Below are 14,612 nucleotides of genomic sequence, written 5' to 3' on the forward strand. Positions count from 1 at the left end.
TTTGAACCTGGTTGACTTTTTCGAAACCGTCACTAGAGCCATTGACGAGGGCAAAGCAGTCCATACAGCCTACCTGGACTTGGCTAAAGCTTTCGACATAATACCCCACTCTGGCATCATAGACAAGCTCAACAGCTTAAATGTAAATCCATGTGTCACAAGATGGGTGGCAAACTGGCTAAAGGATAGAACCCATAAAGTCAAAATCGCTGGAGCCATGTCAGACTCAAAGCCAGTCACAAGTGGTGTCCCACAGGGCTCTGTCCTGGGACCCCTCTTGTTCGGTATTTATTTCTCAGATGTGAAAGCAAACATGGGAGGGTTGTGGCTGACAAAGTTCGCAGATGACTGCAAACTAGGCGCCATAGTCGATACACCAGCTGACACATACATCCTACAGAAAGGCCTCACTGAAATGGGCAACTGGTGCCGGAGTCATGGCCTTTAAACTAAATGACAAAAAATGTATAGTAATCCCCTTTGGGAAAAACAAAGTACCCACAAATTATCACATAGACAGTAACCCACTGAGTACAGAAAAAGTAATCAGAGACCTGGGGACCCAAGTCGATAGTGACCTCTCATTTGACATCCACGTTGCCAAAGTGGTTAGAAAGACTTTCTACCTTGCCCACCTTATCATGAAGGGATTCACATCCAGATCAAAGGAGGTCATTGTACCCCTATACTCCTCCCTTATCAGGCCCATGATTGAGTTCAATGCCCCTTTTGGTATGTACCTCACCCGGCACTTGCAGCAGCTAGAGAGACCCCAAAAGTACCTAACCAAGAGGATCAGGGGTCTCCAACATATGTCATATGCTGCCAGACTAAAGAAACTCCAGCTCTGTTCAGTAGCATACTGCCTGCTCAGAGGTGATCTGTGCCTGACGTACAAGGCCATGTCCAATCAGGAATTGATGGACATGCTCCACCTCAAAAAATCCAAATCCATCAGAACCACGAGAGCTAAAGATTTAAACCTCAGCACAAATATGAATAGGACATGCTGGAGGGACAGATTCATAACTCAGAGGCTTCCCATACTCTGGAACAGAATCATAGTTCATGTTAGGCAGAGCCCCTCACTGACTCTCTTCAAGAGAAATCTTGACGAGTGGATGGGAGATCGTAGGTTTACCCCAGGGGTCATCTCTGTGTCACTATTAGACAGAGGCACAGTAAACTAATTCTATTATGTAAGTGGGTCTTCACTGTGTCACTACTAGACAGAGGCACAGTATTCTAAATCTATTCTGTACACTTTTGTACCATTACATGGGGTGGCGAAAGCCACATCACTATGGCTAGGCTTACAAATGCCCCAGGGCAGATAGCCTAGTACCAAACTATGAAGACAAAAGTAGCATTGATCATTGAAATTACCAAACCCAGTGACTACAGTGTCATGCGTACAGAGTGACACAAAGACATAAAATATCAGGATCTGCAGGCAGAAATGAGAGCAATGTAGAAGAAAGATACCCAGACAGTTCCAGTAGTAGTAAAAAAAAAAAAAAAAAAAAAAAAAAAAAAAGAGTCTATAATCCTATTTAGATATGCTACCAATACATGTAACAATGTACTAATTGCAGGAGGAGCCATTACTGGGCACATTGTGGATGCTGCGAAGAGCACTTTTGGTTGACCTCAAAGAGTGAAACAATACTAATTTCATGAACTTTAATCATACTTTCACTTAGGGGATATTCCCATCATGGGATTAGAAACCCAAAAGATTTGGAGAAATTAAAAAAGGGAGAATACATATATACACACTGATGTGTGACACATGCGTGCTCCTCTGTGGATATGCACACACAACGCACAGGTATGAACAGGTAACTTAACGAAATTTGAGTAGTGCTGTCATGTCAAGTGCAAATACTTTGAAAGGTCATCAGGAGTAATGCATTCTTAAAAGTATGCAACAATTTTTTGCAATTTTGTAGTAGTAATTATTTTTCGGCCTATTGACACATTAGTCAGTATCCCCAAAATGTATGTACTGTGTGTAATTTCATATATTTTTTAAAATCCTATTCACTTTTTCTAGTATCCTTTTTGAACCATTTTTACAAATGTGATAAGTTCTGATTTGTGCTGAGTTCATCAGTATAATTTGTATGTATAGAGGCTATAAATAAAAGTAATAATATATGGATGTTTCTCCAAAGCAAATCTGCAAGTGCGGTTCAGAAAAATGTCGTGGCATAATTGGTGGAAAAAGTCAGCGGGTTAATGGATTGCCAAATAAAAGCAACCAGCCATCTAATGCACTCAGGAGGCCAGGTAGATCAAAGGAGAAAAGAAAGTCAAAACACCGATTAAAGAAACGAGTGAGTATGCATTCACTTTAATACTACTTCTTTCTCCATTAAAAGTGTAGTTAGCCAAACAGTACTATTTATTTAATTTACATTTGTTGACTGGGATAGTCCGACTGGATACATGTCTATTTTCAGCAGAGGCCCAGGAAGAAAAGCTCCAAGGCACAAACAGTAATATTACATAATTTTTGTTAAAGTTTACAGGTTCTGTTCAGCTATACATGTAATACAATCATACAAGGATTAAGATTACACAAGGTTAAAAGACCTAAAAAGAATTACACACAGTTAAGTTACAAATGAATTAGAACACAAACATAGGAAGAGGGCTAATCAGGCTTGGAACAAGGACATAGCCAGTGTGATTTAAAATATTGTTTGAGTCTTTTCCTGAATTGACTTACGATGGATTCTAGATTAATGTCAGTAGGCAGTGAGTTCCAGGATGTACCAACATAGGTGGCAAACAGAGAGTCACTGGCTGAATTGTTGATTTTGACAGTTTGAACTAGCAATCTGTTAGAGGGGCGAAGTGGTCTGAGGTTGCTATAGCGGTTGATAATATTCTTAAGTGCAGGTGTACTTTCTGGCCGGTTAAGCACTTTGTGTGCAACTAAAAGCTGGTTATACTGAAATAGGCATGGCAATTCTAACCATCCTAGATAGTTTAGGTTTTTACAGTAGTGTGTCCTGTATGGCATCCCAGTGGCAAATCTGGCAATGTGATTATAACAGCTGGAGAGTTTATTAAGTTCAGTTTTACTTAGTCCATACTATCCACAGTTATTTTATTATCTATGGTTGTTAAGCAGGGCTATGGGAGTATTGTATTAAAATGATGTTCATCGTGTTACCCTGCTGCAGTCATCACACTTGGGTTATCCTGCCGTCAGGCGGTCCCGCAGTCGGCCCGAATTCCAAAGTCTTGGTCCGGCGTCGGTTGCTGTTGCTTCTTCCCTGACGTCAGTGCGGCAGGGGTATTTAAGAGGCATCCGACGCCATTCTCTTCAGTCTTTCTTGCCGCGCAGTGCCCGAAGCAGAAGCAGTTCACATGTGCCGGTTGGCCGACACCTGAGATTTTCGATTTGAATTTCAGTCCGAAGTTTTCATTAAAGCTAAGTACCCCGCTGGGGAACATTTTCTTGCCTCAGTCCAATGTCAGAAAAAGTTAATTGCATTTCTTGTGGGAAGCAAATACCTCATAAGGACTTCCATTCCTATTGTATTCCTTGCCTAGGCCCAGACCACGACATCACAGCTTGTCGTTTTTGTGCTAGGTTTAATAAACGAACTATCAAATGCCGTTTTGACTTCGCACGGCATTACTTTGGTAGGAAATTTAATTATATCATGCCATCGGAGCAGCCGACGACCGCCACTCATAAAAAACGCAAGGATAAGGACAGGCAGCCTAGGAATAAGCCAGACACTGAGGCCTCAGTTGGGCCTGTCGCCGGTTCTCCAGTTTTCAGTGAGGCGCCTACGCAGCCCCTGACGACCGCAGAACTGGAACCCCAGACAGCTGCGGATTCCCAAGCAGAGTCCACTAGGCCTACGCAGCCTTCTACTGACACCGGAGCAGAACTAGACACCGGTGCAACGCAAACAACTTCAGTTGCAGAAGGTGTATTTAGACTGACTACACTCACCATTAAAATCTTATGCTAAACTTAAAACTCCTTTAAAACCAAAGAAAACTGTACCTCAGGCTACAGTTCAAGGCCCCATGCCTAAGAAACAGGTGCTTAAGATGGCTGAAGATTTAATTACCCTTATCAGGGGTTCCCATCCCCCTCCTGATAAAAAACCAAGACAAGAGCAGGATTATGCATCCTCTGACCAGGTTTCTCTCTCCTCAGATTCTTCTGAGGAACAGGATTACACTTTTCCACCTTATGAGGATTCTGCGACTGAAGATTCCATTCCCTCGGCTTCTCCCCTTGAAGACTACTCCTTTGGGGAAACTTTGCATACCATGAGGGAACATTTCCACTGGGAAGGCCAGGATTACTCAGATTCTAAGAAAAGGCTCAGAGAGTTCCTTTTACTACCCCAGCACAGACCTCTTGCTATCCCTCCTGTTTTAGATATTGTGGATAATGTTTACTTGGAGTCTAGTTTAAATCCAGACTCTCTACCTCCTGCTCCAGCCAATCCAGACAGGTATTACAGAGTACCTGACTCACACAAATTCCTTTATAAAAGCCCTGTAGCTGACCCAGAAACAATTTTCCAGGGTCCTAAGGGAGCAAAAGCTTCTATGGCTAAAAATCCTGTGTGCCTTCTGAAAGGGATTCCAGAGCCTTAGATAGATGGGGAAAGACAATTTACACCTCAGCAACTCTGGCTATGAGAGCATTAAATTGCCAGTTTCACATGCTGAAATATCAACAATTCCTGATGTCTCAGTTAAAACAAAAAAATGAGCACACATTCAGAACAGCCTGAATTCAAGGAGAAATGCAGGATCTTTTGCATGCAGCTGAACAGGTGGGAAAACATACCTTGCAATGTGGATTTGATTCATTGGAAGCTTCCTGTAGAGCAGCTGTTACTGGCTCTGTCATACGTAGACATGCTTGGTTAATGGTTAAAAGAACAAACCCTCCCTGACCATGTTAAAGCAAAATTATTGGATGCACCTTTACAGCAGGATGTATTATTTGGTGTCAAAGCAGAAGAGGTTTTAAAGAAAATGGAGGATAAGGCAAAGTCTATGCAAACGGTCTAGGATTTTTTGCAGGTACAACCCCCTCGTTTCAGCAGAAATTGGCCAACAAAAAGCTGGTCCTTTCCAGCTTCAGACAGATCACAGAGGGGCAAATACAGATGCCCAAGGGGCAGAGGCCAGTCACAGGGCCCTTACAAACCTCGCCAATAGGGTTCTGCTACCCAGAAAGGAGGAGAAGACGGGCCTCAGGCTAGCAGAAGACAAACACAATGACTCTATCCTCAAACTACCAAGCAAATCTCTCCTGGCAATTCCCTTGGGGGGGAAACTAGCATTTTTTGCAGGCAACTGGCACATCATCACAAAAGACAAATGGGTTCTAAACATGGTCTCCCAAGGATACAGATTCCACTTTCATACCTTACCAAGGATCAAAGGAATGCCAAACCTGTCACCAAATCAATGGGCAGAGGCACAAAAACAAATTATAGCTCTCATGAACATGAAAGCCATTCATCAGGTACCTGCACAGGAGCAAGGACAAGGTTTTTACTCAAGACTCTTCCTAGTCCCAAGAAAGGACAAAGCATGGAGACCCATTCTGGATCTTTCAATTCTGAACACCTATCTGCAAGTACCAAAATTCAAGATGCTAACACTACAGCAGCTGCTTCCCATGCTGGGCAAGAATGCTTGGCTAGTCACTTTGGACCTCAAGGAGGCATACCTGCATATCCCTATCAGACAAAATTGAAGAAGATACCTCTGCTTCATTGCAGGTTCAACGCATTACCAATTCTCTGCACTGCCCTTTGGCTTATCTACTGCGCCCAGGGTCTTCACAAAATGCCTGGCACCAGTAATTGCATACTGCAGACAAAGAGGAATTCAAATATACCCATGCTTGGATGACTGCCTTATTCAAGCAGAAAGCAAGGACATTCTTTTACAGCATCTGGCATTTGTCAAACACCTAAGTTGCCTAGGGTACACAGTAAACGAAAAGAAATCAAAACTAGTACCCTCACAAAACATAATATTCCTCGGTGCCAGCTTGAATACAACGGCCCAGATGGCTTTCCTCATGCCAGACAAGCAACGACAGCTGTTTCAATATTTCAAAATAATGGCAACAAAGACCCAACTCCCTGCAAGAAAAATTCTGCAGGCCTTGGGATTCATGGCATCTTGCATTCTTCTAATACCATTTGCAAAACTGCATATGAGGAAATTACAATGGTACCTGAAAAGTGTATGGACTCAGCACAGCCACAGCTTGGAGACAATGATACCACTCATTCCCTGCCTTCAACAGGAATTTCTATGGTGGGCACAGGCATGTCACCTCAACAAGGGTCAGCCTTTCACCTTACCCACAGCCAGCACACATGGCAGGGCAGTGCATTCAGGACAAATGGACTACAGATCAGAGACACCTGCATATCAATCAAAAATAAATGCTAGCAGTGCAGAATGCCCTAACAGCTTTCAAGGACCTTCTACACCCAGGACAACTACTAATAAAGACGGACAATTCCACAGCTATGTGGTACATAAACAAGCAAGGAGGCACACATTCCTACCCTCTATGCAGGCAAGCAATGACCTTGTGGAACACTGCACTCTCTTACCAGGTTCGCTTACAAGCACAATTCCTGCCAGGAAAGAAAAACACATTGGCAGACGACCTAAGCAGAAACATCATGGATCCACACGAATGGAAACTAGATCCACAAGAATTTGCAATGATAGTTCAAAGATGGGGACGCCCAGACATAGATCTCAAAACATTAACAGTTTATTCCTTCCCTCCACTGCCTCTTCTTGCAAAGGTACTGCTGAAAGTCAGATTAGAGAGGCCACAAATGATACTTGTTGCACCAGACTGGCCATGCCAACATTGGTATCCAATTTTAAGGAATATGGCCTACGACCCACCACGGATTTTGCCACAAATTCCTCACCTGCTCACCCAGCGAGACCATCAGATTCTACACAGCCAGCTCAAGACTTTAAACCTGGCTGCATGGCAAATTACCTAAACAACCAACCAACACCTTTATCCAAAGCTGTTATGGATGTCATTCTGGAGGCCAGGAGGCCCAGCACCAGGAAAACCTATTCAGACAAATGGAAAAGATTTTGCGCCTGGAACCAGGCTGAAGGCCTAAACCCCCTTGATCCAAACATCCCTCAGATTCTACAATATTTCACTGAGATGTTACACAAAGGACTTTCCTTTTCATCTATTAAGATCCACGCCTCAGCAATTTCAGCGCATTACAGCACGGATCCTCCTTTATTTTCACATCTACTCCTAAGACAGTTCCTCAGAGGGGCTAAGAACTTAAGGCCATCAAGGAGAGCTCCAACACCTACTTGGGATCTCAACTTTGTTCTGGAAAAGCTTACACTGCCACCCTTTGAACCAGCTTTTTCAGCTGATTTAAAATTTCTTTCATGGAAAACTGCCCTACTACTAGCAATAACCTCAGCTAGAAGAGTCTCAGAGCTACAGGCACTAATGGCAGTGGAGCCTTTCCTCATTTTTCATCAAGACAGAGTCTCTCTACGAACTAATCCTTCCTTTATGCCTAAGGTGGTATCCAGTGTGGCCCTAAACCAAACCATTCATTTGCCCACCTTTTTCCCAAATCCCCAGAACAAAGGAGAAAGACTCCTGCACTCTTTGGACATTCACAGGCAATTACGTTACTACTTGGATAAAACTAAGGCTTTCAGAAAATCTGACCAGCTCTTTGTAGCCTATGCTGCAGGATCACAAGGAAAAGCGATCTCAAAACAGACCATTTCTAAATGGATAGGGCATTGCGTACGTTTCTGCTACACGCATCATGGGAAACTGGTACCTGCTAACATTAGGTCCCACTCCACCAGGGCTACAGCTACATCAGCAGCCTTTCTCAGGGGAGTGCCAACCAAGGATATTCTGGAAGCTGCAACTTGGAGTTCAGTGCACACCTTCACCAAACACTACCACTTACCCCTATATTCTAAGACTAGAGCTGGTTTTGCCACTGCAGTTTTGCAGGGCCTACTAGCTTCTTCTAACCCTGTTTAACTCCACCACCCATCCTTAGCTTTGGGATTCAACCCAAGTGTGATGACTGCAGCAGGGTAACACGATGAACATAGTACAGTTTTGTACTTACCATAAATGTAGATGTTCGAGTGTTCACCCTGCTGCAGTCCAGGTTACCCTCCCTCCATCCCCTCTGAACTAGCTGAACTTATCTCTACCACGTCTTCCTATACTACCTCTGTGGTGTATTTGCTTGTGCCTAAGGGTTTTGTTTGATTTTTATATAACCATATATATATATATATATGTTTTTGCCTACCTATTGGGGGCACCTGACATCTGGGACAAGAAAAACTGAAGAAAATGGCATTGGATGCCTCTTAAATACCCCTGCCGCACTGACATCAGGGAATAAGCGACAGCAACCGATGCCGGACCAAGACTTTGGAATTTGGGCTGACTGCGGGACCGCCTCATGGCAGGATAACCCAAGTGTGATGACTGCAGCAGGGTGAACACTCTAACATCTACATTTATGGTAGGTACAAAACTGTACTTTGTTTACAGTTAGTCTTACTTTGTCAGTGGAAAAAGACTGCATTTAAAATGTGTGGAAGTTCTTTATCTCATGAAGCAAAATTTCGTAATTGTACTTTTGTTTCCCTGTATTATGTGTGCATATACAGTGGATATAAAAAGTTTACACACCCCAGTTAAAATGTCAGGTTTTTGTGATGTAAAAAAAATGAGACCACAATAAATAACCAGTAAAATTCAATTGAAAAGCAAATCTTTTAGGGGAAAAAAATGAAAAATGTACAGTAAGCTGGTTGCATAAGTGTGCACACCCTTAAACTTATACTTTGTTGATGTCATCTTTTGATTTAAGTACAGAATTCAGTCTTCTTGGGTAGGAGTTTACCAGCATGGCACTTCTTGACCTGGCAGTATTTGCCCACTCTTCCTTGCAAAAGCACTTCAAATCTGTCAGATTGGAGGGCATCTCTTGGGCACAGCCCTCTTCAGGTCACTCCGCAGATTTTCTAGTGGATTTAGGTCTGGGCTCTGGCTGGGCCATTCCAAAACTTTTAATTTTCTTCTGGTGAAGCTGTTCTTTTGTTGATTTGGATATTTGCTTGGGGTCATTGTCATGTTGAAAGGTGAAATTCATCTTCAGCTTTCTAGCAGACGCCTAAAGGTTTTGGGCAAAAAATGGCTGGTATTTGGAACTGTTCATAATTCCCTCCACTTGGACTAAAGCCCTAGTTCCAGCTAAAGAAAAGCAACCCCAAAGCATGATACTGCCACCACCATGCTTCACTGTGGGGATGGTGTTCTTTTGGTGATGCAAAAGTGTTTTTGTGCCAAACGTACCTTTTGGAATTGTGGCCAAAAAGTTCAACCTTGGTCTCATCAGACCATAACACATTTTCCCACATGCTTTTGAGAGACTTGATGTATTGTTTTGCACATTTTAGCTGGGCCTGGATGTTTTTCTGTGCAAGAAAAGGCTTCCATCTTGCAACCCTACCCCATAGTCCAGACATATGGAGAATATGGCAGATTGTCATATGTAGTACACAACCAGTACTTGCCAGAAATTCCTGCAGCTCCTTCAGTGTTGCTGTATATCTCTTGGCAGCCTCCCTAACCAGTTTTTGTCTCGTCTTTTCATCAGTTTCGGAGGGATGTCCAGTTCTTTGCAATGTCACCGTTGTCCCATATTTTTTCCACTTTTTCATGACTGTCTTCACTGTGTTCCATGGTATATCCATTGCTGTGGAATTTTTTTTGTAACCTTCTCCTGACTGATACCTTTCAATAATGAGATCCCTTCGATGCTGTGTGAGCTCGCTGTAAGCCATGTCTTTTCCTGTAGCAGGCAACTGAGCACATGTCAGGAAAATCCTACTAGGACAGCTGAACATTATTTGGGGTTAATGAGTCTCTTTAATTGGTGGCAGGTGAGTACTCAAGAAGACTGAATGCTGTAATTAATTCAGAAGGTGCTTTAACAAAGTATTAGTTTAAGGGTGTGCACACTTATGCAACCAACTTATGTTACGCTTTTTATTTTTTATATTTTTTTGTCCCCTAACAGATTTGTTTGTTTTTCAGTTGATTTGTACAGGTTATAGGTCACATTAAAGGTGGGAAAAGTTTTGAAATGATTTATTGTTGTCTCATGTTTTATATCACAAAAACCTGGCATTTTAACAGGGGTGTGTAAACATTTTATATCCACTGTGTGTATGACCTTGTGAGTTAGGATGATCCAACGTGGTTTTTATCCACAATCCATACATCAAACAAAAAAATGGAACTGTGGTGGTACTTGTGAAAACACTTTGCTAGTACACTATCAACATATCCATAGAGGGAGCAGCCCCAGGAGTACTTCGTGTAATGCACATTGGAGAAACAACAGCAAATAATTTTACACATTGAGAGTATGCAGTCATCCCGCGATTGATTGTTGTTGCAGGCAAATATTTAGAGAGACAAAGCATACCAAAGAATGATAGAGATAAATATGACAAGAACAGTTTTAGACAAATAGCCATGTAGTGAATTTGATTATTTCATATAGCTAGGATGTGGTGGAGTAGCCAAAGGATAATAAACTGTTTGGTTCACAAATGCTGAATATCTGTGTGATGTGATTAGTTGTTTGCTGAGAATGCTGAGTAAGCATGTGTAGCCTTATCTTAGTTAAAATTAATTGGTGATTTGCATATACTATAGGGTACTATCTCTAGAAAACTGGTTAATTCTATCAGGGAATGAACAGCATTGGAGTACAGCATGGTTTAGTTATTCAGTGCAGTGGTACTATAAGGTTGGCCATAGGTTCATGGGTTTGTTACAAGGCTAATGACGACTTGCCACTGAAACGAAACCATTTGGGTGCCAGGTATCATGGGGGGGGGGGGGGGCTGATAGCTGACAGGTGCCTCTGTCCATAAGGGACATAGGAGCCAGACCTGGGGTAAATTTACGATTTCCCATCTAGTTGTAAAGATTTTGTTTGACTAGGGTCAGGGATGAACTCTGTTTTACATGGATGGGGAGTTTATTCCGCAGTGTGAGCATCCTTTGGGATACAACACATTCTGTTCATGTCCCAGAAGAAGTTTAAATCCCTTGGATCTAGTGGGACTGGTGCTCTTTGTTTTGTTCATGTGCAACATATCCATCAGTGCTGGGTCTGAGGAAGCCCTGTAAACCAGGCAAAGATCATTATCAGCAGCCTGTAGGGGAATGAGTACAGAGACAGAGCCTTTAGGCGATCAGTGTAGGACAGGATATTCATGCCCTGAATTCTTGAGGAACCTTTGTGGGCATTCCAACTGTTGCAAGTGTCTGTTTAGATACATGCCAAAGGGGGCATTGTGTTCAATGACCGAGCTGATAAGGGCCAAGTAGAGTAGTATTATAACGTCCTTTGACATGAATGCCATACTCTTGCCTATATATAAGTTGTGTGACATAGAATGATTTTCTTATTATCTTAGGTACACTAAGGTAGGATTGCTGTCTGCATATGTTCCCAGACCCGTACTATTGGGTTGACTTCTCTTATGAGTGTTTTATCAGTGGGGTGATTAACTTGGGTAGACAGTTTCCTGAAGGCATCATAATGCATTTTTTGGCATTAAATATTAGGCTATGGCATTGGTACCAGTTATTTCTCTGTGTTAAACCCACTTGCAAGATGTTTGTCTCTTGGAGTGAATCTAAAATAGCTCAGAATTTACAGTCATTTGCGAACTTGGAAGCCAGAAGCCTTTAACATTTGTGTTGACTTCCAAGAAGTAGATGCCAAATGGGAGCAGGTCGAGCATCGAGCCCCTGGGTATTCCACTGGTGACTGGTCTCTTGGTCGAGGTGATCATACCAATCCTGACTTCTTGGGTCCTGTCTGTGAGCCAGCTGGCAATCCAACAAGTTATGTAAGGGTTTACACATAGCTCAAAGAGCTTGTCAACAGTATCTAAGTGGGGTACTGTATCAAATGCCGTAGCCAGGTCAAGGTATGCTGTATGCACCATTTTACGCTCGTGCATTACCTTTATGACCCCCTGAAAAAAGTGTACCAAGTTAAGTGGGCATGACCTGCCCTTAATAGTCCCAAATTGGGATGAGTCCAATGTCTGTAGGTTGGCATTGTCCTTGTTTATCATTTTCATGATAATTCATTCCATGGCTTTGCATATAAGGCTTATTAGACTGATGGTTCCCTGGGTGGGTCGATGGTCCACTCTTGTGAAGGGAATTGACTGTTGCAGTCCTCCATTCACTTGGAATGTAGCCTGTTTTTAAGGCTGTAGTTGAAGATGTCCTTAAGTAGTCTTGATAGGTCATGTTTTAGGCCGTTAAGAAAACAACCAGGGATAATGTCTGAAGCCATGGAAGTAGTGTTCTTGGCTTTAGTGAGTACTACCAGCACTTGGTCCTTCCCGATATTTGGGGGAAATATGTTGGCAGGATTTAACCTGGTGGAGCTGAGGAGGAGTGGGAATGAAGTTTGAGCTGAATTTATCAGGTGTTGATTTGCTTTGACACCCTGATCAGTGCAGGTTGGTACCATTCACCAGTTCTGCATGCTGTTGTGTGTTCTCTGAGGTTCCAGAAGTAGATGAAGAAAACCTTCTGATTGTCCTTTGAGGTTATCCTGACCTAATAGTTAACTTTGGTGTACTTAGCTGGATGTCTTGCTTTCTTGTTTAGTTGTGCAAGAGTGCACTTGTCTTTATGCAAGTTATTTTTTCTGATTTTGGCAATGAGTTTTCTTAATTTAGGACCTAGGCGGCCTGTCTCTGTCTTTATCTTTGCAGTTTTTCAGAATGTCAGTAGTCAGATGGCTAACCGTAAACATATCTGGATAATTGAACCGAGTACCAAAATATTTAGAAGCGTGAATATACAGACGACGAATAGTTCGTTGCTTAAATAAGGCACAAAACCGACAGCGAGGTACGTCGTGGTCAGGGCCTAGGCAAGGAATACAGTATGAATGAAAATCTTTATGAGGTATTTGCTTTCCACAAAAAATACAATTACTGACTTTTACTGACATCGGTTTAGAGCAAGAAAATGTTTCTCCAATGGGATACTTAGCTTTAGTTGAAGACTTCGGTTCTAAACTCAAAAATGAAAATTTCAGGAGTCGGCCGACTGGCACTTGCGAACTGCTTCTGCTTTGGACACCGCACGGCAAGAAAGACTGATGTAATGGCATCGGCTGCATGCTTTATACCCCTGACTACCTGACGTCATGGAAGATGAGACAGCAACCAACGCAGGACCCAAGACTTTGATAATCAGGCCGACTGAGGGTTACTGCAAGCAGATAACCCAAATGTGATGACTGCAACAGTGAATACACTTGAATATCAACATTTATGGTAAGTGTACACAACTGTACTTTTTGGTGAGGATTACACCACTGAGGTTTGTTTTTAGTGTTTGTTTTGGATTCATGTCTGGTAAGTGCAGCAGCCTCTATGCAGCCATCTACATATTTCTATAGTAACTCTGTGAATAATTCTGCATAGCTAGCTGTTGTCTTGGGGGTGGCAGAGTGGTGCAGCAGATAGTGTTGTCCCTCACAGCAAGACGTTCCCTGCTTCAGTTCCCTGGGATGCCTTCTGTGCAGAGTCTTCATGTTGTTTCTATATTCGTGTGGATTTCCTCCAGGTGCTCTAGTTTCCTTCCACATCCCAAAGATATGCAGTCAGTGGATTGAACACATTGAATTGGTCACAGGTGAGATTGTCACATTTATAGAAATGAAAAGAAACAACACCGACACAATCTTAGTAGCAAGCATTTTACATCACAAGTCATACTGACATATTCCCAGTTGCAAGCATTATACATCACTTATAATCTACCCAGTCATATTCAGTCAAACATTTCACACCTCATTTAAGTGCTGCCTTAGTGTGGAAGAACAACTGTAGCAGGGCTAGCCACCTGGCAGTGTGAATCTTGGTACTAGATGATTGTCACTGTTGAAACAACACTTTGACTCACTGTGTGAAAATGGAAAAAGGGGTTTTGATGGATGAATGGAGTGTTGGTCTTGGAATTGGGGGATGAGCCTTAAATTTTGACAAATTACCACAATAGGATGTAGTTTGCCTTTGAATAGTCCCCAAATGTTACTGGTTTAGCTAGATTTTCTGGGTTGATTTTTACTTCAAATGAGACCGCTTTATGACCTGACCTCATTAATGAGGAGGGGGCAACACTCCCCTATATTGGTGATTACCAGATCCAGTGTGTTTGATCTTCTGGTTGGAGCATGCAGTATCTTTTCCATGGTGTTTGTGTTAATCAAGTCCAGGAAGCATTGTGGCTGTGAATTTGAGTCAGTGTACACTTCCCAGTCTTACAGAAGGGTAGTTAGTCACTCATTAATTTCTTTGGATGGTGAGCAACTCTAGTAGGTTTAGTTAGGAGTTGAAAGACTCTAGGGGCAGAGATGGTGACCTGTAGCTAGCCATGATATAGTGAAAGAGCTTACCTCTGGTGACTTGCACATGGATGAGCTCCATGATTT

The 14,612-nt window shown here is 42.5% G+C and overlaps 1 protein-coding gene across 2 annotated transcripts in view; it reads left to right on the forward strand.

Moving 5' to 3' along the window:
* Nucleotides 1-14,612, forward strand: part of ASH1L (ASH1 like histone lysine methyltransferase) — a 3,741,676-nt gene that overhangs the window by 1,929,903 nt on the left and 1,797,161 nt on the right. For both annotated transcript variants that reach the window (XM_044080164.1, XM_044080163.1), the window contains exon 14: nucleotides 2,178-2,339. In XM_044080164.1, coding sequence (XP_043936099.1) covers nucleotides 2,178-2,339 — 162 coding nt within the window. The remainder of the gene's footprint in view (nucleotides 1-2,177; nucleotides 2,340-14,612) is intronic.

This window comes from Protopterus annectens, chromosome 8.part0, assembly GCF_019279795.1.
Source record: "Protopterus annectens isolate FY-2018-M chromosome 8.part0, PAN1.0, whole genome shotgun sequence".
In the NCBI taxonomy this organism is placed as follows: Eukaryota; Metazoa; Chordata; order Ceratodontiformes; family Protopteridae; genus Protopterus; species Protopterus annectens.